General features: G+C 39.9%; 2 protein-coding genes across 3 annotated transcripts; one reads left to right on the forward strand and one right to left on the reverse strand.

Annotated features, from left to right (window-relative positions):
* The first annotated feature begins 3,267 nt into the window (after positions 1-3,267).
* On the forward strand, positions 3,268-12,625 carry LOC101487000 (interferon-induced protein 44-like). Its single transcript, XM_024802311.2, has 7 exons — positions 3,268-3,277; positions 3,649-3,679; positions 4,379-4,580; positions 4,694-4,837; positions 5,564-5,735; positions 11,818-11,918; positions 12,024-12,625. The coding sequence occupies exons 1-7, from the start codon at positions 3,268-3,270 to the stop codon at positions 12,189-12,191; spliced, it is 828 nt and encodes a 275-aa protein (XP_024658079.1). The 3' UTR covers positions 12,192-12,625.
* Positions 12,626-17,585: 4,960 nt separating this feature from the next.
* On the reverse strand, positions 17,586-27,703 carry LOC101468495 (lipopolysaccharide-induced tumor necrosis factor-alpha factor homolog). 2 transcript variants are annotated; one of them, XM_076883105.1, is made up of 5 exons: positions 27,548-27,703; positions 19,790-20,030; positions 19,530-19,571; positions 18,324-18,468; positions 17,586-18,210 (listed from the first exon to the last, which is right to left on the reverse strand). In XM_076883105.1, exons 2-5 carry the CDS (start codon positions 20,007-20,009, stop codon positions 18,105-18,107), a joined length of 513 nt encoding a protein of 170 aa, XP_076739220.1. In that variant the 5' UTR covers positions 20,010-20,030; positions 27,548-27,703; the 3' UTR covers positions 17,586-18,104. The 2 variants fall into 2 exon arrangements, with proteins under 2 accessions (XP_076739220.1, XP_004576488.2); XM_004576431.4 differs by lacking the exon at positions 27,548-27,703 and adding an exon at positions 23,020-23,405.
* Between the last annotated feature and the right edge of the window lie 79 nt (positions 27,704-27,782).

The raw sequence follows: 27,782 nt of genomic DNA on the forward strand, positions 1-27,782 counted from the left end.
CACATCTACCCGTTGATGCATTGTTGGGCCGGGAGGAAGTGAAGGATGACAAACTGGACTGGTTAGCAGTGCACCAGGAGCGTCTCCAGGATGCACATGCCAGAGCCAGAGAATTTGCCGAACGGAAGGCTGCAGAGAGAGTGGTTCAGCAGCAAGGAAAGGTGTTCTGTCCACCTGTTGACATCGGACAGTTTGTGTATCTCCGTTACCGACCACCAGGAAGGAATAAAATTCAAGATGCCTGGGCAGCCCCTGTGTACAAAGTGGTTGATATCCAAGGGACAACATACACAGTAGTGCCACTGGAAGGAGGGCTGGTGAAAAGAGTCCACAGATCTAACTTGAGGCCATGCGTGGGGTCTATACCTGCACCCAACCCAAGGCTACGTGACCAGGAAGTCAGTTCTGCAGATGAGCACCAAGTGTCTGATACGGAGCTTGAGCATCCAGAGTTTGCCTTGATGGAGGAGGTCCAGTACCCAATGGAGCTGCCAGTGGCTCAGGGACCTGGGAACTTGGTTCCGACGGTCAACGAGCCTGGAAACCAATTGGAGAATGGAACTGAAAATATGGGTGAGGATCTGCTAGGGCAAGAGAGCAGCGACAACCCTGATGACCTCGAGGTGGAGCCAGCAGCTTACCTTCCACCTGGGCCAGGAAGCATTGGATTCTCCAGTGAAGAACCGGTGGCAAAACCTGTTCCAGCTCCTAGGAAAGGAAAGAAAGAGAAAGCGGAGGCCGGTCCACCCACACCTGCTACACGCAGGAGTAGGAGAGAAACTGCAGGGGTCCACACAAACCCATTTAATCTACCTAGGTCAGCATGCAATGCAGTATCCTTCAGTCCAGATGTACTCTCCCAGGTGTTAGCCGGTATGGTTCTCTACACCACCAAACTCAGGGGAATGGTGGATGAGCAGGGGGTCACCGAGGACATTGACTCGTAGCAGGGGAGAATGTAGCCAAGTGAACTAATACTACGCATGGAAAGGGTTTAAAAAGAGGGAATTGTGTTTTTGACTGGTTGCCTGTCTACCGGAGGTCTGTTGTAGGGTTGTCATGGTGATGACTAGACCTCGCGTTTTGGGGGTATACTGTCCCTTTAAGAGCCGCCATAAGCCAGAGCACGCATGCACTCAAGTTTGTGTCACACTGAGCGCTGTGAGCGGGAGCACTGGAGAGTTAGAGACTGCAAAAGATTCTGTGGCTAGCTACACACGAGGTAAATGTGCTAAAAAGTGTAGCATACTGCAAAATATTGTCACCAGTGTTGTAGTAGACTGTAATTAGCTAAGTTTCTTTAGCAATGACTCCAGGTTTGTGACCATTTCTGTACAGTTCTTAACGCGCGACGGGTCCATGTTTAATGGTCACGTGCTGTGAAAGGGACTGAAGAGCGGGTTGGCGTGAGTAGTTACAGTGTCCTAACAGATTTCAAAGTTGTTAAGTTTATACTTTTACTCACTTTGCATAACTCTGTATGTTTCTGTTTGATTCAGAGGGGAGATCACTTGCTGTGTGATTCCTGCGTGTGTACTTGTCCTAGCACAGTAGCTGTGTGGAGAAACCGAAGTGAGTTCATGATGTTCTCCCATAGAAATGTATGTTTAAAAGAGAGTTTACAGTGCACTTTATTGCCAGTTGACCTGCGAAGTTGTGGGATGTAAACAATGTGTTTATTTGTTTTGTTTTCTCTTTTTTTGTTGTATTTGTTTCTTGACAGGTCACTACTGTTGTCTATACTGTTTGGATTTAACATGTACATATGATAGTTACTGTTGTCTCAGACCCTGAAAGGCAGTTTAGGCTGAGCCAGTGGAATAGTTAAATTTTGCCGTTTCACTCAAAACTACAGAATTAAAACTGTGCTCCTCCGAGTACAGTCGGAGAATAAAAAAGCCCACAAAAGAGTATTTCCTGTGTCCTGTCTCATTCCCCATGACCGGGCCACACAAATAACAGACCTAAGCTCCAAATCTGCAGTTTGAGAAGGTTTTTGAAAAAGATCTACCTTTAAATAATATTTGTCACATTCGGAAAGTGCTTCAAGTAACAGCATAACAGACACTCTGACAAAGGGGAAGGGGAAAAGATGACTATACATATGCACAGAAGGGCAGGTAGGGAAAGAGGAGTCCTTTCCTTCCTCTGGCTAACAGAGGAACTACATCACAGAAGACAAGAAAAGCAAAACTAAAAGCAAAACACAACAAAAACTAACTCTTAAAGTAAAACAGAAAGTGTAACAGCTAAAGAGGGAAAACACAGACATGAATGAACGAAATACAGTAAACGTGACACCAGAGGATGGAATACTCTGGAGAGAAGAAAAGTATAAAAAAGCTAGCGTCTTGGAACAAGACTAAATACAAGAATGAACAAAATTGAAATCTGAGTAAACTAACCCTGTGTGATTCATTTACTTAACCTGCATGTCAGTAATTCAATAAGTAATGTGAACAAGAAAACTATGCTTCTTCAAAGTCACATGGCTTACTTGAAAACAAATAGATGAATATGAAAGTGAAAGCAGTAAGGAAACTAACAGAATACCCCCACACACCCCATTGCAGTCATTGTGTCCAGAACCACGTCGGAGAAGGTAAGACCTTTTCAATTATACTGCTTTGACTCACTGCAGTGATTTCAATGACAGAATCATGCCTGTTTTTAATGCAGTGCAGCCTGATCCTGAACACCCAATGTTGCTGAAATTGTTCCATAATTTGCATAATGTTTGTAGATTGATGAATTTCTGCCCATATTTATTTCTAACAAACTCTGCCTAAGATGCTCTTTTTATACCCAATCATGTCACTGAGCTGTTGTAAATTAACCTATTTAGCTGTAAAGTGTTCCTCTGGCTGCTTCTTGTTAGCACCATTTACTTTTCCAGCATTTTGTTGCTCACCTCCAAAGTTTTTTGTAGCATGTTGCTGTCATCATATTCACAATTAACGATTAAATTAATATTTTTATTAGTTTGTATAAATATACTTATAACTTATATTTATACTAATTACTAATATTTTTCATGAAACAGTAAAATATCTTAGTTTAAATATCTGTTATATTTTCTGTTTTACTGTCAATAAAATATTTGTTTATGAGACTCAATTGAAGGATTCTGAATCTTGGAATGGACTCAAACGCATATAGTGAGGAGGAAGGGACCATGAAAGACTCTGAATTGCAAATCATATCTAGTTTCATCTTTTTTTATTTCAGTTTGCTGACCTTTTCATATAATTGTCTTGTTTTACAGATATGGGCGGAGGTAAGTCCTGACCTGTTACATGTCGCACTAGTCTCAGAGCAAAATGCATGATCGTTCCATTGATCCAGAGTTTAAAAAAAATTAAAAACATTTATGATTGGGTTTTTTATTTTATTTTTACAACAAACACTGAAAACTGTGAAATCCTTATATGTGAAACATTTTTAAAGAACTTTTATTCTTCAACCTAACCAAGTAATTAAGGTGAACATCAAAAAAACAGTAACAATATTAGCAATAGATGCTCCACCTACTGTCACTCAAATTTTATTAAATGATAATGATGTCAAGGTAACACTTTTGCATTGTGACACTATTTGTTTATGTTCCTGTCTTCCCATTATGTTAACATATGTGATTTTCCTCTTCAGTATTTAGTCAGTCATGGAGGCCTTTGCCAAAGTGAGTATGATAAACATATATTATTGTTTTGGCTTCGTTCTGCTCCTTAACACAGAATTTAGATTTTTTGTTTTGGTAGCTGACTGTTGTGTGTGATAGCAGAGCATCGCTCTTATGCTAATAGTGCAAGCCATATCTTATTTCAATGTTTTGTTTTGTTTTAATTAACAAGAATAAATAAAAAATTCTTGATTTTGTGAAATTTCAAAAATATCAAAATAATGAAACCATTCTTCTCAAACCCCTTCTTAGCGGGCCAGCTAGTGAACAAGAATAACTCTGTTGAGACTACAGTGGTGTGAAAATGTGTTTGTCCTCTTTCTTTTGTATTCATTTTTCTTTTTTCACAATTAAATGTTTCAGATTATCAAATAAATGTAAATATTAGACAAAGATAATATAAGGAAAGACACACTACAGTTTCTAAACAAAGGCGTTACTGATTGGGGGGGGGGATCCAAACCTACATGCCCCAGATCACTGACATAATATTTGGTGTTGTTTATCCTGCTCATGATAGCTCAGTTTTTGTTGGTAAAACACAAAACTGGTATGGCCTAAAAGAAGGTTTTGGCTAAAGTTCAAGAAATATTATTTATGCTAAATTTTTAGAAAAATTTAAGTGATACCTTTTTATTTCTAAAAACAAAAACAAATTATTTGTAAAGTTTCAGTGTCTGTTTGGTTGATTGTTTGCAGGAATAACCAGGATACGCTGGATTTTCTGAAATCGTACAGTCCTCGAAATCATGAAGCTACCCATCTCAGAATTCTGCTTATTGGGCCAACTGGTGAGGGGAAATCTACCTTCATCAACTCTGTTGACAGCGTTTTACAAGGCAGAGTTGCTAGTCGAGCTCCAACAGATCAACACGTTACAGCAGATTCATTCACCAAAAAGGTATGTATGTTTCCATCTATCTATCTATCTATCTATCTATCATTTTTTTACTGTCAAATAATGACTGTAGCTGCTTTAAACAAAGACTTATGAACTCCATCTTCTGTTTTCAGTACAAAACATATAAATTCTCCAAAACCAATGAAGGTCATTACTCATTTGTTATTAATGACATCATGGGCATGGAAAGGACCAAAGGCGTTCATGTGGAAGACATTAAGCTTGCCCTACGAGGACATGTGAAAGATGGTTACGAGGTAGAATCTTTTGACCTTTGGCTTTGCTTCATATGTCTAGTTTTTTGGTTTTGTTTATTTGTGTTCTTATATGGGTTCATACGATTTGCAAATCACTAGATTTGCATTTACATTTTAGTGTTACAGTGTTTTCATTTCAAATGTATGGGATATAGTAGGGGAATATATGTTTACAAATTATTATTTTATATGCCTACAAGATAAAAGTTAATATCTTAAAAATAAGCTGTGTGAGTTCAGAGTTGAGTAATGGTGTGTAGTCTTGGTTTAGATCTTGTGACAAGTTCTGTTTATGATGTGCTACCTTTCTTTTGAGTCATAATAATTTTAGCAGTGATATTCTCAGTCTCAGCATGAGCCTGCTATTCTTCTTTCAAGCATCACTCCCTCCATGTCCTCAGGCATTTATCACAGGCTGATAATTTCTGGACTTCAGCAGCCTTTAAGTCCTTATTGCATAGTCAGTTCATTCTTTTCTGACTTTGAAGACCCTTGATTCTGACTTCTACCGTCTTTCATCCTATCTCATCTTCTCCACAGTCAAAACTTCGTAAGACTTTTTTCAGGGCTCTGTTTAGTTTGTGCCTTCTGAATATAATCATAATTAATCACAATTATTACTTAAACTCTTGTTTATTTAATAAACAAGAGATATAAACTGAGATGAGTTTCAGTAAGAAGAGGTGTAATCTTCTTTACACCTCTTCTTACTCCATTGTTTTCTAGTTTGATCCTGAAAACAAGCTGGAAGAGGGAGATCTAGGATACAACGCTGCTCCTGAACTGAGTGAAAGAGTTCATGTTGTGGTCACTGTTGTTCCTGCTGGCGTAGTGTCTTTACTAACTTCGGACATGATCGCAAAGCTGAGAGATATCAGACTGGCAGCCACTACGTTGGGTAAGGTAGCAGTTGCAAATTTTTCTGTAATACATTATTTGGACTAATTATATATATACATATATATACACATATATACATACATATATATATATATACATATATACATACATATATACATATATATATATATATTAGGGGTGCAACGATACTCGTATCGATATTGAACCGTTCGATATAGTGCTTTCGGTTCGCTACGCATATGTATCGAACAATACAACATTTGTAATTTATTTTATCAACTTTCCTTCTGACAATGCTGTCTGTGTTGAGCGCTCAGTGAATCTGCGTTCGACTACTCCGCCTAGGCTGCACTGTCGAGCGCAGATCCACTGAGCGTTCAACACAGACAGCATTGCCAGAAGGAAGAGCGCAGGGCAAGCTAGCAAGACAGAAGTTAAGCTCACCTTGCAACATGGCAAATTGAACCTCCCCCACCCTCATTCAGATCTGGCGTTTGGAATTATTTTGGTTTTCATGTGACGTATGACCCTGAAGGTAAGCGCGTCATGGACTAAAGTAAAACAGTATGTTGGATGTGCCATGCAATGCTCAATTACATGGGTGGGAACTAGTGTGTTAGTGCAGTTAGCTCGTTAACGTGTTGGCCGTCTAGCCCCACGCACGGGGCGATCAGGGGTAGCTCGTTAACGGAGATTTGCCGTGTTGTGGCGTTAAGGTCATTTCAACGAGATTAACGCAGACAACATTAGTGGGAACACAACGAATATGACTGCACATTTACGCCGACATCATCCTAGTGCAAAGACAAGTGGAAGCAGACGAAAACAACAAGCATGCAGGCATGCATGCTACAAACTTTACCCGAGTCATTTAGACAGCCGTTAGCACATGATTCTCCTTATGGGGACCTGATATGTTTAATATTGTGGCGAGCTCAGACAAGGAGGAGACGGATGTGTCTCCTCCTTGTCTTTACCCCACACAAAGTCCTGCAAATGTCCAGGTGCCTTCTTTTGGCGCACCGGCCGGTCACGACCCGCGGGGGAAAAGTCACTCGGGTCAGAACATGGGGTGCCACCATCATCCCACTTCTGACACCAATGTGGCGAGCTCAGACAAGGGGGAGACGGAGGTGTCGTTTGGTCTTACTTCCCGTGAGCTAGCCAGGGGGCACAGCCGTTTATTGACATCTGCAGAAGAACACTGCCGCTAGCTAACTGCTCAGCGCGGCAACAGCACAGCAACAACAACAACACCACACAAAAAAAAACCCACACAAACACAGGGCGCCCTCTGACCCCGGAAGGACACCGTCGGAGCGAGAGGGCGTCACCCGTCACTATGGCAACATAAACAAAACATAACTGTACAAACAGAACCCCGAACAGCCCTGACCCGCTACATAGCCCCCATCTAAGGGGTCAGTCGTCCCCGACGACCCCATTACCCCACACAAAGTCCTGCAAATGTCCAGGTGCCTTCTTTTGGCGCACCGGCTGGTCACGACCCGCGGGGGAAAAGTCACTCGGGTCAGAACATGGGGTGCCACCATCATCCCACTTCTGACACCAATGTGGCGAGCTCAGACAAGGAGGAGAGGGAGGTGTCGTTTGGTCTTACTTCCCGTGAGCTAGCCAGGGAGCACAGCCGTTTATTGACATCTGCAGAAGAACACTGCCGCTAGCTAACTGCTCAGCGCGGCAACCGCACAGCAACAACAACAACACACAGGGCGCCCATGTGGAAATGTACATACAATCAATATCAGACTCCACCAACAAAAAAGCTCTCAAAACAATATATGTATGTGAATTTTTGCGTGTATTCCTATAATTGTTACCTTTTTCTTTTACCCTTGGCTTTTATGTTCATGTTCTGTTGTTTTGTATACTTCATCTGTTCGTATGTTGTATACTCATTGTTTGTTAAATAAAGTTAAAAAAACAACAAAAAAAAAACACACACACACACAGGGCGCCCTCTGACCCCGGAAGGACACACCGTCGCAGCGAGAGGGCGTCACCCGTCACTATGGCAACATAAACAAAACATAACTGTACAAACAGAACTCCGAACAGCCCTGACCCGCTACAATATGCTGCTGAGAATATAGCCCAGAAGAAGCGGATAGTATAGCTTTTATTTTGGAAAGAGCCATTTCTCTGTAATAAACTCTCTTTTCCAAAGATGAGTGATTCCTCAATCAGATACAGGGCTTGCAACATCGCTAGCCCGACGTCCCGGGGCTAGCGATTTTTCCAGTCGGGCTACCAAAATCGATCTCTGCCCTGCCCGTCGGCCTATTGTAGGAAGGAAAAATATATGTCAATGCTTTTGCATTCTTTCGGAAATGTAGCTGGGTAATTATGTCATTGGCATCGGTGAGCCACTGTCAATATGTGACATATTGAAATCGCGTTTGAATTTGCGCTTGTTTTTTGCTTTCACTTTGCAATCGCCCGAACTGTGTATAGAGAGCGACAGCACTGATTGGTGAGTGATGATAATTTGTGCACCAATTCCTCTGACATCGTCTTATCAATCGTTAGCTTACTATGCAAACATGACAAGTGAAATCTCCCGCAGCAAGCTTAAACATGTGAGAGGTTGATCGCGCAGAGAATCGCTGACCGTTATGTGTGTGTGTGTAAAAGCAGCAGGATATATATTTTAGTTCTGCTGAGCCAAATAAGACAGGTCAGGGTGAAGAAGTGACAGCCAAAGAAAAGCTTACCACAAAACGGAAAAGTTATGACAAATCAGACTATAAGGCAAAAAGAAAGTGCAGCTTTATGGTTTCATGGACAAAAGAATTTCTGTGGCTGCAATATGACGAGCTAAATAACCAGGGCTGCACATAAGTGGTCCGCAGGTGCGCATTCGCTGTCAAAAAAAAAAAAAAAAACGCGCACAAGATATGAAGTTGTAACGCGTGTTTGCATACATAAGATTTTCTGGAGGAGGACAGACATTTGTTTAGAACTCTTAAAGATGTCGAAGAAGCTCCTTTAAGCAATTACTTTGGTGTTCCTCCACCTCCAAACAAATGTCAGAAGGAGTCCGAACCACAAAAGAAGCACGTATTCTCGGAAAAGTGGTTGCAGGAGGTGAGCTGGCTTCAAACAAATGATGAACGCACAGAGATGTGGTGCGGAATGTGCCGTGAAAATCCCACTCTAGCGGACAAAAACAGTGCTTTTTATATGGACGCAAACGCGCGTTGCAACTTCTTATCTGGTGCGCGTCTTTTATTTTGACAGCGAACGCGCACATGCGGACCACTTATGTGCACCCGTGTAAATAACATAATGTTCTGCCGGGTGTGTTGTTGGTTTTCTCTCGATTTCTGAGTCGACAAGCGCCTTTGTTACTGGGACCAGTCATTTTAAGAAAGGCCCCCATTAGAACCCATGAGAAATGCAAGAAATGCATTATTGCTCAGTCTGCAATATCTTTCCCAGAACAAACACCAATTGCAAATAACATACTAAAAATAAACCTGAAAAATCTGTTTAGAACAGCGTACTATGTTGCAAAGAGTGAACTACCACTGGCAAAATTTAGCAGTCTTTGCAAACTTCAAAAAGCAAATGGCCTAGATCTTGGTTCCACTTTTTTCTTACCCGTAACTTCAGTGGAAATTTCAAATTCAGGATCTGACACAGACTGATTCATGTCCTACACAGTTCTTACAAGTTCATAGAAATTTCTGTTCAATTAGAACCAAGTATTTGAGTTGATGATTGTAATTTTTATACAATGTTGTAATTTGTTTTTCAACAATTTTTTGATTAATGTTTTGTTTCCTTTACAATATTATACTTTAATGTATAATATTGTAAAGGAAACAAAACATCAATCAAAAAATTGCTCTCTTTTTTATTCGGGCTACTTAAATTTATTTTGGGCTACCAAAAACTGAAGAGTCCCTGCCCGAAGGGCTACCAGGGATTTTGAAATTTTGAGAGCCCTGAGATATATTTATTTTTTTAATTACTTTTGTTTCAGCAACATTAAATTAAAAAACTGTACTTTTGAGTTAAAATATATATTTATAAGTTTAATAAATGACAAATTAAAAAGGCATGAACATTTTTTTTGTATCGAAAAAATATCGAACCGTGACACCAAAGTATCGAACCGAACCGTGAATTTTGTGTATCGTTGCACCCCTAATATATATATATGTATATATATATACACATATATATATGTATATATATATATACATATATATATGTGTATATATATATACATATATACACATATATATATAAGTATATACACATATATATATGTATATATATATGTGTATATATATATATACATATATATATATATGTGTATATATATATATACATACAGTGGGGCAAAAAAGTATTTAGTCAGCCACCGATTGTGCAAGTTCCCCCACCTAAAATGATGACAGAGGTCAGTAATTTGCACCAGATGTACACGTCAACTGTGAGAGACAGAATGTGAAAAAAAAAATCCATGAATCCACATGGTAGGATTTGTAAAGAATCTATTCGTAAATCAGGGTGGAAAATAAGTATTTGGTCAATAACAAAATACAACTCAATACTTTGTAACATAACCTTTGTTGGCAATAACAGAGGTCAAACGTTTACTATAGGTCTTTACCAGGTTTGCACACACAGTAGCTGGTATTTTGGCCCATTCCTCCATGCAGATCTTCTCGAGAGCAGTGATGTTTTGGGGCTGTCGCCGAGCAACACGGACTTTCAACTCCCGCCACAGATTTTCTATGGGGTTGAGGTCTGGAGACTGGCTAGGCCACTCCAGGACTTTCAAATGCTTCTTACGGAGCCACTCCTTTGTTGCCCGGGCGGTGTGTTTTGGATCATTGTCATGTTGGAAGACCCAGCCTCGTTTCATCTTCAAAGTTCTCACTGATGGAAGGAGGTTTTGGCTCAAAATCTCACGATACACGGCCCCATTCATTCTGTCCTTAACAAGGATCAGTCGTCCTGTCCCCTGGGCAGAAAAACAGCCCCATAGCATGATGTTTCCACCCCCATGCTTCACAGTAGGTATGGTGTTCTTGGGATGCAACTCAGTATTCTTCTTCCTCCAAACACGACGAGTTGAGTTTATACCAAAAAGTTCTACTTTGGTTTCATCTGACCACATGACATTCTCCCAATCCTCTGCTGTATCATCCATGTGCTCTCTGGCAAACTTCAGACGGGCCTGGACATGCACTGGCTTCAGCAGCGGAACACGTCTGGCACTGCGGGATTTGATTCCCTGCCGTTGTAGTGTGTTACTGATGGTGACCTTTGTTACTTTGGTCCCAGCTCTCTGCAGGTCATTCACCAGGTCCCCCCGTGTGGTTCTGGGATCTTTGCTCACCGTTCTCATGATCATTTTGACCCCACGGGATGAGATCTTGCGTGGAGCCCCAGATCGAGGGAGATTATCAGTGGTCTTGTATGTCTTCCATTTTCTGATGATTGCTCCCACAGTTGATTTTTTCACACCAAGCTGCTTGCCTATTGTAGATTCACTCTTCCCAGTCTGGTGCAGGTCTACAATACTTTTCCTGGTGTCCTTCGAGAGCTCTTTGGTCTTGGCCATGGCGGAGTTTGGAGTCTGACTGTTTGAGGCTGTGGACAGGTGTCTTTTATACAGATGATGAGTTCAAACAGGTGCCATTCATACAGGTAATGAGTGGGGAACAGAAAAGCTTCTTACAGAAGACGTTACAGGTCTGTGAGAGCCAGAGATTTTCCTTGTTTGAGGTGACCAAATACTTATTTTCCACCCTAATTTACGAATAAATTCTTTACAAATCCTACCATGTGAATTCATGGATTTTTTTTTTCACATTCTGTCTCTCACAGTTGAAGTGTACCTCTGGTGCAAATTACTGACCTCTGTCATCATTTTAAGTGGGGGAACTTGCACAATTGGTGGCTGACTAAATACTTTTTTGCCCCACTGTATATATATGTGTATATATATATATATATATATATATATATATATATATATATATATATATATATATATATATAAATTTATGGAATATGCAGCAAAAAAAAGAGGGAGAAAAACAAATGTTTATAAAGTGATTACGTTTTTGCATTAACAGAAATTCCCCAGCTGGCTATTCTCACTAAAGTTGATGACGCCTGTCCCAAGGCACAAAAGAATGTGAACAACATCTACAAGAGTGACTACCTGAAGGAACAGGTAAATTTTATTAATTTTGAATGCACTTTTTCAGTTACATTTTCTAAATTTAGCACTGAAATCTTTTTACAGTTACTGAATCACTGAAATCTTTTCAACACTCAGGTCTACAAATTTAGCCAGCTTCTGGGCCTCCCAGTGAACAGCATCTTTCTTGTGAAGAACTACAGTTCAGAAATCAATACAAATGATGCCACTGATGCTCACATCCTGTGTGCACTGAAACAGATGATTGTCTTTGGAGAAGACTATCTCAGCCACTTGAATGACTGAGACATGAGAAAATGAAACATTTCATTTAAACATCAGACTGAATATTTATTCAGTCGCACGTTTTATACCTAGACTGTCTGTTAATTTTCACAGTCAGCTTTCTTTCCTGGCTTCAAATAGGCTAAAGTTCATTAATATGTAGCATTTCTTTTCCTATCTCACTGACTTAATGCACAAACTTTTAATAATACATTAGTCTACAGTGCCTTTCCTCTCATACACATCACACCACTGCTTTTATGCAAAAACTGTATTGTTTTCAGTCTGTATTGTGTGTTTGACCTCGTCATGTTTTTCCCATAGCACAAGTCACCAGTGTCTTCTGCTTGATTTTACTTCCTCCCCAGTGTGATTGTTTCAATTGTTTTTATCTGTGTCTGTTTTGCCCCTACGGTTTCCACTTCTTTTGTATTTTTTTTTACTCACTTAAAAACTCAGATTAAAAAAAAAGAAAAGCTTTCAAATTGTGTGAATAGAGTCATTGTGTTTCAGGACTAGGCTTTACTCCAGGACATTGTGGGTGTGACCTTTAGTCCAGATCTTTCCCAGAAGTATTTTCCAGTTCCTCCTAGGGGATCTCACACTGCTCCCTGCTGGGTGTGCCAGGAAAAACCTTTAACCATTTGATCAGATGGCTCCATGTCAGCTGCATCCTTTCAACATGAACGGGGAGCATGGCCACTAGCTCTGCTAGCTCCCTGATACCAATTTTTCAAACATGTTAGATAATGGATTTGCATCTATATTAGTTTCATACATTAGTTAGAATAGAGTCATCTCCAACAGTCATTCACTGTATTAGAAAGAATGAAAGAAAGAAATAACTATATGGATGACATTTTCACTCTTGGGCCAGCACGGTGGCATGGTGGTTAACACTGTTGCCACACAGCAAGAAGGTCCACCATCTGGTTGGTGCCTTTCAGTAGGGTTTGAGGTTGGACTTCCTTTATTTTACTCATCTATTAGATCATCCTAGCTTCTGAAGTAAAAATACTTGTTAAGTATTTTTGTCTGAGTTTGTTATTTATAGAGAAAGACCACAATATTCTGATTCAGGACTCTCCAAGCCTTCACTGAAGAAAGACAACCTATAGAAGTTAAAGTTGTACACAAAATTTGTTTTTCCATTTGATTTTTTTTAAGTCATCCGTGTGACTGTTCATAATCTAATTGTACATTTAGCTGAGCTAAATTATGTATGGGACTCCCTTAGTACTCACTGAGTACATCATACATCAAATTTAATGAAGTCCTTTTGTGTGGGATTGCATCTCCCCCCATGCTCTTATCTGCTTAACTCTACTTTTGTCAAATAAAGACTCCGAAACAAAAACCCTTAAATTATCTTCAGCTGACTGAATATGGTTTCAGGGAAACCAGAGAGGTGGTTCAGGCACAAGGATGTCTCCTGGGGGGGTGTTCTGGGTTTGTCCCACTGGGAGGAAGCCTGGGGGCAGAACCAGGACACGGTGGAGAGATTGCTGCGTAGCACGTCCGATAGGCTCATCTACAGAGACGTCACTGCAATGGGTCATTTTATAGTGTACAGAGGAGAGAGTCTAGTGGGAATGAACAAATTCTACTTTTAAACAGTTCATCAGTGAAAAATCATACAGGGTAAAAGCACTGGAAGGTTTCATAGGTAAACATATACCGATTTTTGCCATAATGTGGCACAGTGAGACTTTATTCATGTATGAAATACACGCGCTTGATTAAATCACACTCAGAATTAACACATGCTTTAAAAGAGACAATATCCCAAAACGTTGCATCCACCAAGAAGTGAGTGGTCGCTCTTCTTCATAAAAGAGGGTCAACGAGTCAACAAGTCAGTGAAGCTGGACTTGGGTCCAGCTCGGGTCCAGGAAAAATTCAGGCTCTAGAGCTCATTTTTATCAGGTAAGTAATTCTTTGAGCACTGGAGATTATTCTCTTTGTCGCTGTTCAGAGAAGAAGAATTATTATGTTAAAGCCTAATAATCAGAATTTTATGGTTAGATTTAGATGAAAGTTGTGTACTGTAAAAGAGAAATGTTTAGCTGTTACGGTAAATAAGTCACCTTATCAGCGGAGACCATAAGGCAGTTGGTATTGTGATTCAATAAACTGAGGCTTAAATAAGGCTGTTTCCTAAAAGTACAAATAGATAAGTCAGTGAAACTGAACTCCAAACTGAAAATCAGTGTCACGCCAGCACTTCACTCGCCCTGAATAACTGATCCTGAATCAGCATGACCTTGTTCCACTTTGACCTTGAGTGGTTCTCTCTCTCTCTCCCAGTCACCATCTACTGTGTGTGTGTGTGTGTGTGTGTGTGTGTATGTGTGTGTGTGTGTGTGTGTGTGTGTGTGTGTGTGTGTGTGCGTGCGTGTTGCTTCTGCTTATTTGCAGGAGTGGAGATAAGTCTCTTGTAGCAGAGTTTCTCAAGTTTATATGTCTTCTAAAAACCACAACCTGCTTTATCGTCCCATCTCCGGCTCCTTCCTGCTGGATCACCCTGTTGCCGCACCAACCCGACTTAGCTCTTCCATCCACCACTTCTGGTTTCCACTTGCCTGCAGTCAGCCTGTGGCCTATTTACTGAAACTGTGAAACATCCTTTCTCAGTCAATCAGGCCGACTCTGTTATTTGTTTTAGGAAATTGCTAAAAACTAATTTTTATATATATTTGATCATTTTTGGCCTTAGTTTGCAATCATGTATGTGTGTATGCATGTATGTTGGAATGAATGTTTGTCATTATGGCTGATTACATGTCTGTATGTTTTAACATGTACACTTATTTTCAATCTCTGGCTTTTATTTGAACTGTTAAGCACCTGTAATTCTGTTTTGAAAAGTGCCATATAAATGAAGTTACAATAATAACAACAACAACAACAATAATAATAATAATAATAATAATACTGCCTCCTCACTTTTTTTTTAACATATTTCCCTTTAGTCTCTAGCACAGTGTAGATTGATGACAGGGGAGAAGGCTCTGATAGGCTGGGTGAGGTCTGCAATGATACAGTTGATAATAAATCTGTTAGGATGACATTTGAGCACCTATACTGTGCAAAGTCATTGCTTATTACTAAAAGGCCAGCCAAGGCTGATAGAGAAACCCATATGCTGACTAGTTTCATCACAGCTTAGCTAAACACTTACAGCGCATGAAATACAAACTTGGTTCAAAACTGGCATGTACTGTTTTCGGGAAGTTTTCCTGAGGAGCTGCGTTGGCCAGAGCTCGGCTGATCGTTCTGCCTCGTAAAGCATCATCAACCGAGTTGATGAGGCTGGACTTTCCAGAACCAGTGGGTCCATAAAGAAGAATTCTGAGATACTGGATCTCACTGTTATGAGGCTGGTATGTATTTATGTACTGTAGATCATTCTCTTTTCTATTTGTGGAAGAACATTTGCGGTGTTAAAGCCAAATAAGCTAGTGATGCAGATACTTTATAGTTACAGTACAGACGCAGTTCAGAACAAGGGTAATGGTGACTGATTGCAGAAGGTAATCATTTGTAGTTTTAGTCCATGAAGCCAAAAAGCAAACACTGAACATCAGCACACATTCATCTTCATTCTAGTTTCCGCCATTCATTTTCTAAATCTAACAAAATACATAAAGAACATTAACTGTGCAATGTTTCCCAGTTGTTTTTGTAAAGCTTAAACTTGATTCTCCGTTTTAAACGTCTTACTCTTAGAAGACAAGGAGTCATCAGGTTGAGAGCTCTGTCCTCCCATAGCTACAACAAAGCACAATATTACAGCACCTACACCTACATAGGCACAAATATTCTTTTTGAAAAGGGCCGCTGGCAACATCTCCACAACATGTAGACCAACTAATGCTACTAACCCTCATCTCCAGGCAGAAAAACATGCAACACTAAAGAGAAGTAACTAGTTACAACCATTATAGATGGTTTCAATGTCATAAAAATTAATTAATTAAAACTAATTAAGCTCAAGAAAAAAACAGGAAGTTATACTGAACATTTTTCAGCCTCCTTACCTCAAACAATGTACCAGGGGAAACTACTCAGCTGTGTATGCTTTTTGCTTCTCTCTAAAATAAATGTTTGAGCTGCTCTTTTTTTGTTGACAACTACACAGAAAGATTTTCTATTTTCATGTCACATTTTATTTAAAAGTATTTTCCCTTATCTTCCTCCATGTGCTTTACATGTTGTCACAACACACCCTGGGATTCTCTCTCTACAGCATCCAGCATGCCGTGGGATTATATCTAAAACTTTCACAAGGTTTTGTGTGTGTGTGTGTGTGTGTGTGTGTGTGTGTGTGTGTGTGTGTGTGTGTGTGTGTGTGTGTGTGTGTGAGTGTGTGAGTGTGTCGACCTTAAGCTCCCTACATTTCTGCACAGTATCTTAGCTATTCTGTGACTGCACTCTTCTGGACAGAGACCTCCAGTGTTGTACCTGGAATCTACTGGAGCCATTGGAGGACTTACAGCTCGCAATGCTCATATTACCACTAGAACTACTTCAGATGGTTCTAGCTGGTGTTTTCTCTGGGGTGGAATGATTGTACATAACAAACCTTTGAATTTTTTAAGTTATTAATTACTTTAATGACTTTACAAAACAAGACAAAAACTGATAACTGCAAGCTCGACTTAAATTTGCAGCTGCCCACATGGACAAGTTTACCACAGTGTTTGTCAAACACAGCGGTAGTAGCATCATGCTCAGGCTTTTTGCTGCCTGTGGTAGTGATACATTGTAGATTGAAGACAAAGTAGATTGATTAACAAAGAAGGAAGACAACCTCAACTTCACCTCAAATCAACAGTTGAAACTTGGATCTTCCAAGGACATTGATCCCAGACACAAGCCAACATTGTTTTTGAAATGGATAAAAAAGGCTGACATTAAACTTCTGGAATGTTCTTCCCAAAGCCCCGACCTAAGCCAACCTTTTTAGAAACGAACAAGTTTATCTGAACTCCTCCAATTCTGGTCAAATTAGCAGAATTATTCCAGAAGCTTGTTGATGACATGGGGATAAACATTTAAAAAAATATGTCAGAAGCTGAAGAACTACATGAAGAACAACAAAAAACAAATAATCAAAATGAAAATTCCTTGGCTTTGTAACCCTAGCCCTTTTCTCACAAGTTAATTAAAAAATTTAACATACCTTCAAACGAAAGTGCAAAATTGAAAATCAGTTAATTAGTTAATCTGTTTGTTTATTCATTAATCGTGTGTGTTATGTGTCAGACAGACACTTAATCACACAGTCAAACCGCAGTCAAACAAAACAAAATCATGTTGTTTTTTCAGGATGATTCCAACATCAGATCAATGATGAAATTAGCCTCCTAACCACACTCATTTATCTGTGCATTTAATTACCACAAAACAATATTCCAAGGATATTCCTTTATTGTCCGAGTTTTGCTGGTTACACAGAAATAATTTGGAAATAAGTTTAAGAGTTTGGGTGTCTAAGTAATTCAAAGCGCATTAGAAGTATTGCAATACAAAACTAGGTATACTAAGAGAAAACAAACAATAAAGATGATACATATAAAATATCGTGCAATCAGTGGCATAAAATTATATGATAAAAACATACAAAGAAGTTTATGAAAAAAATATAATCTATTAGTATTTACAGATTTAATTTTTGTATTTGTAATGTTACAAATGTATCTGGTGTATAAACTCAATATTTATTTATCTCAAAATAATATCATGTCTAAATACTGAATTACAGCATGAGCAACTGCCCAGATTCACATCTGAGCAAAGGAGAAAAACTCATAACTACAACATGCACCTGATAAAAGTATTTATTGGTATGTTGTTTGGCTTGAATCTCTTGATTTACAAATCTTCCACTGATTTCTGTCATAGTCAAGTGGGTAAGAGTCATCAAAAGATTCACATTCGCTTATAAACGTAGATGACTCTGCCACAGGATGAACAGTGGTGCTCCACATCTTGACAGGAATCAACGCAGAATGGGATACAGCAGCAAAGAAAGCACCTGTAGGTGGAAAAAAGCACTTGTAATGTTAAGGTTTTCTTAAGATCAAATATGTGTCTCAGCTCTTTTAGAGTTTTAGCTTGAAAATCCTCTACCTAAATGGTTGTATTTACCCAAAGAAGACGAGGCCTCCACAAATAGCCCACGTCAGCAGGCCCGGGGTGTGTTGTGTCCTGGTGATCACTGCCTGGTGGCAGTGAGGACACACAGTTTGTCCAGGAACATCCTGTAGCCTCGGTGTTACTACAATGTTAGTCACTGAGGAACAGAAATGTGTAAAACACAGAATAAAGGTGTTTATTCCTATTATTTCTATTAACCTTTGTTTCCATTTTAAAATTCAAAGCACAGTCGAGCTTCATAGACTGGCTTTAAACTGACTATCAAACTGGCAGTGAGGATCTCATGTCTGTTGCATCTTGCAGCAGACATTTGCAAGATGCAGGCTGATGACCAGAACTCTCCTGCAAAGGAAAACCAAACAACCCTCAAAACTTCCATAAGGAGCCACCTTATGTTGATTGATCTCAAGCCAACTTCCTGCAGCTGGCCTGCTCCTATTACTTAACTATAACCAAACCCAGTGTGGTTTCAAATCATTCGTCAAGTGTGTGACCCTTCACTTGCATTACTTAAGTCAGTGGAAATGTGTTCCCCATCCTTGCCTTGTATCAACAGCTAAGACTCGACATCACCACTGGAGGGTGCAAGTAGCAAGCAGTAGTGGTTGCAGTAGTAAGTTGTGGGTGGAAAGGGGCTTTTTTTTCAAAGCCTTTCTGTTGTCTTGTATTTTAAAGTAATGAGCCATTCAAGCACTAAGGTTTCTAGTAGCAGATGTCCAGCACAGCATAGACCAGTAATATAGTCTAGAAGTAGAAGACTACTGGTATTAGTAGTAGTATATAACTGTACAACTGTGACATAGTTAATGTTTTACATGTGTTTAACACACAAATGTGGCTTTGGAGTGAATTCTTATGCATCTATTTCAAAAGGCAGGACTCAGGATGTGACTGCACATGGGGTGAACTCTGAACAATTGCTTTTCCCTGTAGAGAGGCTACAAACAAGCCTATTCTTCAGATCAGTTTGATATGAGACCAAGAATTTCAGCCAGTGTCTACAGAGGCAGCTCTGTTCACTTTACACGCTGGAGCAGATGCACATTCATTTTTTTTAACAGCTTTTTAACAGCTGTGAGAAGTTACACTTTAACCTTTTAATGTTTTTATTTTCCCATGATGCATATTTGCATGCAAGAGTTCTGAGAAATCATACAAAGACACGTAGGTGTACTTTACAGGATCAGGTTGCCTCACCTGTTGTGACAGGTGCACCCGGTGCAGGAGCAAAGACACCGCCTGTTAAACAAAGTACACAAGTCATCACAACAGGGACGAATATACATACGTAAATAAGTACTTTACTATACTGTTTGAAGAGAACTGTCACTCTATAATTTATCTCTTTAATCTTTAATCTCTTTCATTTGTGTATTTAAGCAAACACATAACAACAAAGGTTTATTAGAATATTTTGGTATAAAAAGCAGGAATAATTTGTGAGTGCAGACACAGACCTGGCTGATATCCTGCAGGAGAAGGTGCTGGCTGAGGGTACATCCCTGGTTGAGGGTACGTCCCTGGTTGAGGGTACGTCCCTGGTTGAGGATACGTCCCTGGCTGAGGATACGTCCCTGGCTGAGGATACGTCCCTGGCTGAGGCATTCCTTGTCCATAGTCCAAGGGTGGGCCGGGGTAAGGTGGAGCTGATTCCTGTGGTGGATATCCTTTTTCCATCTTCAGAAATGTAAACTGAAACTGAATGAGTACAAATAAAAACTTAAGACGTATTGATCTAAGTTTTCTGGCACTGCAACACAGTATTTGAGATTTGTGTCACTTTCAATGAGTGACGAGGAACTTGTAATTTGCTTTGTCCAATGCAAACAGGAGGCAAAATATTAATTGCATTTGTTTATTCAAAGGTTTGTGTGTGACAACCAGTTATATGGTTTCAGAGGAAACATTAGCAGATGTTGGTGTGAGCTAAAGCTTTTTAAAAGCTAACCACAGCATCACATAAATATTTCCAGTGGTTGATATCCTTCTAATGGTTTATGAGGTTAGTATCTGACTATTGCTCAGATACTGAGCTCATTACCCAGTGTAGCACAAAAAATATGTTAAGAGGCCCTCCAATCTGTAACCACAAGTATTCAACTCAACTCAACACAATTGCAGTGGCTTAGATACGTAGACAGAAATCCAAGATTCACACTCTTTTGGGGGCGGGGGGGGGGGGGGGGGGGGGGGGGGGGGGGTTGTAGTTTTTCTGCAGTTTATATTATAAATATTTAATATTTAATATAATGCTAGATCCGCCCCTGCACAGTTACCAGCCGTCAGCTACGTAGAAAAGGATCCTGGTGTAGAAAGTAATATTAAATAAATTCGAACTACAGCTTATCAAGGTTAAACGTGCTGCTGTTGTTCAGCCGCTGGTTTCCTCTTTCTGGCACGAAGTGGGCCAAAAACAAGCAAGAGAGACGAACTTGCGACAGAAAAGCCGATCAGCTGATCATTGATCAGTTTCATGAGTGAGGTAGCAGCAGGAAGGGGAGGGAGAGAGAAGAGGCAGTCGCTCCATATATCGTTGTTAAGCTTAACGCGGGAATGCTTTACAAACATTCAGAGATGAACTTACACACTTGCTCTACTTCTCTCTGGGATCACTTCCTCGGAGATGAAATGCTGGTTTGGTAGTGAGGCTACAAATACACACAGCCTCTATCACGTGAGCACACTGCTCCCACGTGCTACGGTTATGAGGTCAGTATCGGACCGATACGTAATATCGGATCGGTCCATCTCTAGTTGAAACTTATCATAGTAACTCCTGAAAAAAAGATTAAGTAAAATTGTGGTTCTGTATGAAAAGTAACTGCCCCATTAACCTAACAAATGGTTGTGCCGCCCTTGGCAGCAGGAACTGCAATCAAGCATTTGAGATAACCTGAACTGAGTCTTTTACAGCACTGTGGAGAAATTTTGGCCCACTCTTCTAAGCACAATTGTTTTAATTTAGCCTCATTGGAAGGTTTCTAAAATGAATAGCCTGTTTAGGCCACACCAAAGGATCTCAACTCAACAAAGTCTGGACTTTGACTAGACTGGGCAATAATCTTTATTGTCTAGAGCTTCAGCCTATGAGCTGAACTGGAAATTCTCCTTTAGGATTTTCTGGTAGAGAGCAGAATTCGTGTTTCCATCAATTACAGCAAGTCCTTCTGATGCAGAAAAACAGCCTCACACCACCACACTACCACCAACAAGTTTGACTCTTGGTGTGAAATATGATATTTCCCATAAGTCTCGAGGATCATCAACATGTTTCTTGGCAAATCTGAGACGAGACTTCATGTTCTTTTTGGTCAGGAGAGGTTTTCTCCTTGAACTCTCCCATGGGTGCCATTTTTACCCTATCTCTTTCTTATTGTTGAATCATGAACTCTGACTTTAACTGAGATGAGTGAGACCAGCAGTTCTTTAGATGCTGTGCTAGGTTGTTTTGTGACCTCCTGGATGAGTCTTCAATGCACTCAACCACTCCTGGGAAGGTTCACCACTGTTCCAAGTTTTCTCTGTTTGTGGAAAATGGTTCCAAAGTCTTCAAGCCTTAGAAATTGCTTTGTAACCCAGACTGAAAGATGACTGTTTCATGGCACGATGTGTTGCTTTTTGAGGGGTTTTAGCCTATTTCACATCATCAGACAGCTTTATTCATACAGGCGCAGGTAGTTTTGAAGAACTTTATTCCCTTTATAAACAAAGTCATTACTTTAAAAGTTATATCTGTCTAATATTAAAATGTGTTTAATGATCTGAAACATGTAAATGTGACAAATATGCACAAAAATAAGAAATCAGGAAGTGGGTAAATACTTTTCCATAGCACTGTATATATAGCGCAGTCATCTGAAGTACTAATAACAAAGAAATACTCTCTCCAACATAAGCAAATACCTTAATGATAAAAAAGTAATATTTACTAAGTGTTATTCAAGGGCTCAAGTAAAGTGGCTCCAAAAATGTTCTTCCTGAATGTTACAATTTTATATAAAATACTATGAAAAAAACTCAACTAAGACGGGTTGCTCATATAGTTGGTGTGGGGTTTTGTTGTTGTTGTTGTTGTTTTTTGTGGTTTTAACTTCGACAGTGTTTTGTATTTTAAAAATTAAATCTTAATCCACATCTACACAGAGCTGAAATGAACTGAAGTACCAAACAGGAAAGTAACAATAACGAAGCTATGCTACTGTGTAACACATTTACTTAGTTTGTGAGACATGATGCAATCTGGTTTGAATGCACTTTACTCAGTTTGAGTCCTGTTGTACATTGACTACAGATTACTGGTCTTAGTCTCTTTTTATAATACAGAGCCTACATTGTGTACCGTGGGCTGGTCAGTGTGGTAGGAAAGAGGCCCAGTCAGTCCAACCAAGCCTTTCTGTATCTTGCTCTAAATCCATCCTAAATCAATTACAGAGAGCTACAAACCACTTAAACTAATGAGGCGCTGTCATTCCCCTGAGCACACCCTGTGCACCTCATCCAGTTTTGTTTGAATGTTCTTTCTGAATAAGCGTTAGTGTTGATGAAGCTATGAAGCATAACTACAGAAGAAATACCTTTTTTTCCATTTCTGTTCTACAAAAGTACATAAAAAAACAGGCAGTCTAACTATGAACCAGGAAGAAACTCATCCTTATTTGACAGCAAACGTAAAACAACATTAACTTACCTCTTATCTCACCAAAAAAAAGTTTTTTCCTGGAGCTCTCTGTCAGTGCCTGAAGGGGAAACACAGTAAAACCACAACAGGAAGGTCCATACAGAGTACCGATGGACACGACTGCTACAAAATCTTGTAAACCAACGGAGAAGAAGCGTATTTCCTCAGTCAGCTTTGGAAGGCTTTTGAGCTGTGGATCTGTTAGTCTTCACTCTCTGTTTCCCCGTTCGCTCCCTCCTCCCCTCATATGTAACTGGGTGTGTCAGAAGAAGAAGAAATGAAGAAAAGCATTTCCCTGTTCGCTCAGTTATTGTTTAAACAACCCATAAAAAGCACAGCCATAAGATATATGTGAGCACAAATATGAAAAGACAGGGAGAGTGTGTCCCGCTGCTGAGAACAAAGTGTTCCTTGTTTACCACAATTCGTCTTATCAGTTTTAGCCTGTGTCTACAGCCCTGCCTACGTGTTTAAAAAAACTACGCACGCATAGAGTCCGATAACAGCATGAATCATCTCACTTAACATCTGGAGATCAAGAAACAAGATTTATTTTCATGTGAACCGTTTTTGTTTTGTTATTTTCTTAGACTTTGGTAGTGTAAACCAATCAATGCATGGTACAGCTTTTGGTTTCTGTATTCTTGTTTTTTTTTTGCCTACATCTGTGGTTTCCTGTGGTTTTGACTTCCTCAGTGAACTCAGTAAATGAAAACTTATGTGGCCATATTTTCTTTCACATCCAGCCTTGCTCTTTAGAAGCACAATGAGAAAACTGAATTTCATAAGGACATTCTCAGTCTTCCAAAACAGTTTGAATGTGCTGACAAAAATGTGCTCAACCAGATTTACAATACAAGAAATAATGTTGTACTGAATAATAGAATAGCAGCTATATAAATGCCTGCTATTCTATTATATATCCACTTTCCTCTCAGGTGCTACGTGCTTTTACATGAATATTTGTTTCTCATTTCCTGCATGAGTGTTGTACGTTTACTTCCACATTTTTGTGATTGCTTCCATTTGCCCTCTAAACACATCACTTTGACACACCAAGGTCTTGCGATATTCAGGAAAGGACGCTGAGAGGTTCACGGGACTGTTACAATACCATTACTCATCAGTTCTGGAAGACACTGCAGTGTCCGAGTATGAGTGCAGCCGGCCTGACCAGTGTCTGCTTTCAATTTACGACCACTAGAGGTCAGCGTAATTCCAGTGTTGCAACACTGTTTTTTATTTCCTCTAAACTTAGGGAGCAGTTCAAGCATCCTTCAGACTGGAGAGTGCGCCAGCACACAAAGAGTATCTCAAGCATCCGGTAATTGCAACATAGATTGGTATTTCTTGGGAATCAATTCCAGGCTTAAAACTAGTGTGATATCAGGCTTTAATATAAGAAATGTTCCTGTTTCGTGCCATCAGACAGCACTAGATTGCTTTAAGCAGAACAATGATTGTTCATTGACCATAAACAAAGGTTTGCATACTGTAGACTGTATTATATGCTAATCTTGAAGTCCATCCATTCATTTCCTTCATTACTCAGGGCCACAGGTGAGCTGGAACCTATCCTAGCTGTTGGAGAGTAAAAGGCGGGGTACACCCTGCACAGGGCACCAGTCTGTTACAGGGCTAACACATAGAGACAGCCAAGCTTTCAAGCTCACATTTACATATGATCCATTTACAATGGTCATACAAATATATATTCATAAAGTAACAAAGGAGAAAACATTTGCTTTTTTTAAAAAAAGAAAAAAAGTGCGAGGAGCCAGACATGTATAGGACAATCTAATCTAGCGCTACTGGTCTGAATGTTAGTGATGTGCAACACCACTAATTTCCTTTCCGATCCGATACCAAGTAAAATTCAGGGTGGTATCGACGATACTGATCCGATACCGATACTTTGTACAAAAACTTATTTTATTTATTGTATCTCAAGTTATAGCGTCATAATGATTACAGGACATCAGATTACTTGTTCTTATCACTTAATAATGCAGAATTCATCATATAGAAATAAAAAACTTGAATTTGTGCACTATTTGAACACCTTGCCTGCCTGCAGCACTAAAGGACTCCGTGAGAGACGTGTGTCTCACCCTAGCAGCACCTGTCTCTGTCCACTCCTCCTCTTCAGTTCGCCTCAACATACGCTCGTCATATTCTGTGATATGATTTACTCTGAGGTGTTTGACAAATTTGTGGTGTTGCCACAACACCTCACTTTCTTGCAAACCACGTCTGTGGATGTAAAATACGCACATAACTCCAGTTACGCTCAGTCATTGTTCTGAGTGCGCACGCCAGAGGCTGCGACACATTTATACAGCCGTATTTCGCACATGACTAGTAGTAGTAGTTCCTTCTAATGTAGACAATCCGAATGAAATAGGTTCTTCCCACTGTGTTCCTGTTAATGATAAACTACAAATTTACCCGAAATTACTAAAATATCGATATTTTACTGTGAGAATCGATTCTAGAACATACAGTGGCTTGCAAAAGTATTCACCCCCCTTGAATTTTTCCACATTTTGTCACATTACAGCCACAAATATGAATCAATTTTATTGGATTTCCACGTGAAAGACCAACACAAAGTGGTGTACACGTGAGAAGTGGAACGAAAATTATACATGACACAAAAAAAAGATTTCCTAAGCCTTGAACATCCCACGGAGCACTGTTCAAGCGATCATTCAGAAATGGAAGGAGTATGGCACAACTGTAAACCTACCAAGACAAGGCCGTCCACCTAAACTCACAGGCCGAACAAGGAGAGCGCTGATCAGACATGCAGCCAAGAGGCCCATGGTGACTCTGGACGAGCTGCAGAGATCTACAGCTCAGGTGGGGGAATCTGTCCATAGGACAACTATTAGTCGGGCACTGCACAAAGTTGGCCTTTATGGAAGAGTGGCAAGAAGAAAGCCATTGTTAACAGAAAACCATAAGAAGTCCTGTTTGCAGTTTGCCACAAGCCATGTGGGGGACACAGCAAACATGTGGAAGAAGGTGCTCTGGTCAGATGAGACCAAAATGGAACTTTTTGGCCAAAATGCAAAACGCTATGTGTGGTGGAAAACTAACACTGCACATCACTCTGAACACACCATCCCCACTGTCAAACATGGTGGTGGCAGCATCATGCTCTGGGGGTGCTTCTCTTCAGCAGGGAAAGGAAGCTGGTCAGAGTTCATGAGAAGATGGATGGAGCCAAATACAGGGCAATCTTGGAAGAAAACCTCTTGGAGTCTGCAAAAGACTTGAGACTGGGGCCGAGGTTCACCTTCCAGCAGGACAACGACCCTAAACGTAAAGCCAGGGCAACAGTGGGATGGTTTAAAACAAAACATATCCATGTGTTAGAATGGCCCAGTCAAAGTCCAGATCTAAATCCAATCGAGAATCTGTGGCAAGATCTGAAAACTGCTGTTCACAGACGCTGTCCATCTAATCTGACTGAGCTGGAGCTGTTTTGCAAAGAAGAATGGGCAAGGATTTCAGTCTCTGTGCTAGTGATGGGATTTCCGGCTCTTTTTAGAGATCCGGCTCTTTCGGTTCGGCTCACTAAAAAGAGCCGGCTCTTTCGGCTCCGAACCGGCTCTTCAGGTTGTTTTGTTGCTTTAATTAATTTATTATTAACAATAATATAAAATTATGCACAAAAGGAATTACTAACGTAAAAAGTGGTTTTATTTATATATGTTTATATATAAATATATGCGGTGGCCCCTAGAGACAAAACACGTACAAACTCCAAAACACATTTCTAGCATGAACTGAACTTCCAAAGCAGAGCTACTAGATCACTTAAATTACACAGTTGAAAGCATGTGTGTATTGTTTGTGTATTTATACACAGGCACTCATATATATATTCAAATAATTTAAAAAAAAAGTTCATTTACCTGTTATTACCACACACCAAATCCGGTCGTTGGTACTTGCTGGCTTGTGTAGCCGCAAGATAACAAAGGCTCAACACTGCGCCCAGCATCCTGGAGCACTTCTGTTGTCTTTTGTACGTGTTTTGAGTTTTTATGTGCTTCTGAGTTTTTATATGCTTCTGAGTTTTTACGTGCTTCGGAGTTTGTACGTGTTTTTACGTGTTTTGGAGTTTTTACGTGTTTTGGAGTTTGTACGTGTTTTTACGTGTTTTGGAGTTTGTACATGCTTCAGAGTTCGTACGTGATTTGAAGTTTGTATGTGCTTTGTCTCTAGGGGCCACCGTAAATATACTTTTATTTATTCACTCCACATAAAATGTAATAAATAAATCATATAATACAAAAATCAACTATTCACATTTCAAGTTTTAACTATTTAAATTTTCAGCTTTTTCCTTTCATAAATTTAAAGTGAAAAGAACACAAAACACTGCAAACCACAACACAATTAAATATAAATTATAATATGAAAACTAAAAGAACATGCATATTCTCTGTCATATGGACCTGCATGAATAAACTTTCTCAATCCTTTATCATCTGCAACCGAAAATAGTTGTGGATGATTACTATACCTTTCTAATGTTGTTGTCCCTGCCTCTCTTTCTCTCTCTCTGGCTCTGTTCCTGTGCTACTGAGTGTAACTACCGCCCCTCCCCCCTCTGCCCAGCGTAAAGCACAAGGCTCGCGTGCAGAGTGAAGCGGAAAAAAAGTGCGAGAGAGAGGCTGAGAGAAAGAAAAAAAAAAAAAAAACCCATGTGACGGCTCGCGATAAGGAGCCGGCTCGCGTCGTTCACGTCAAAGAGCCGG

Source organism: Maylandia zebra, linkage group LG4 (genome assembly GCF_041146795.1).
Source record: "Maylandia zebra isolate NMK-2024a linkage group LG4, Mzebra_GT3a, whole genome shotgun sequence".
NCBI classification, from domain to species: domain Eukaryota; kingdom Metazoa; phylum Chordata; class Actinopteri; order Cichliformes; family Cichlidae; genus Maylandia; species Maylandia zebra.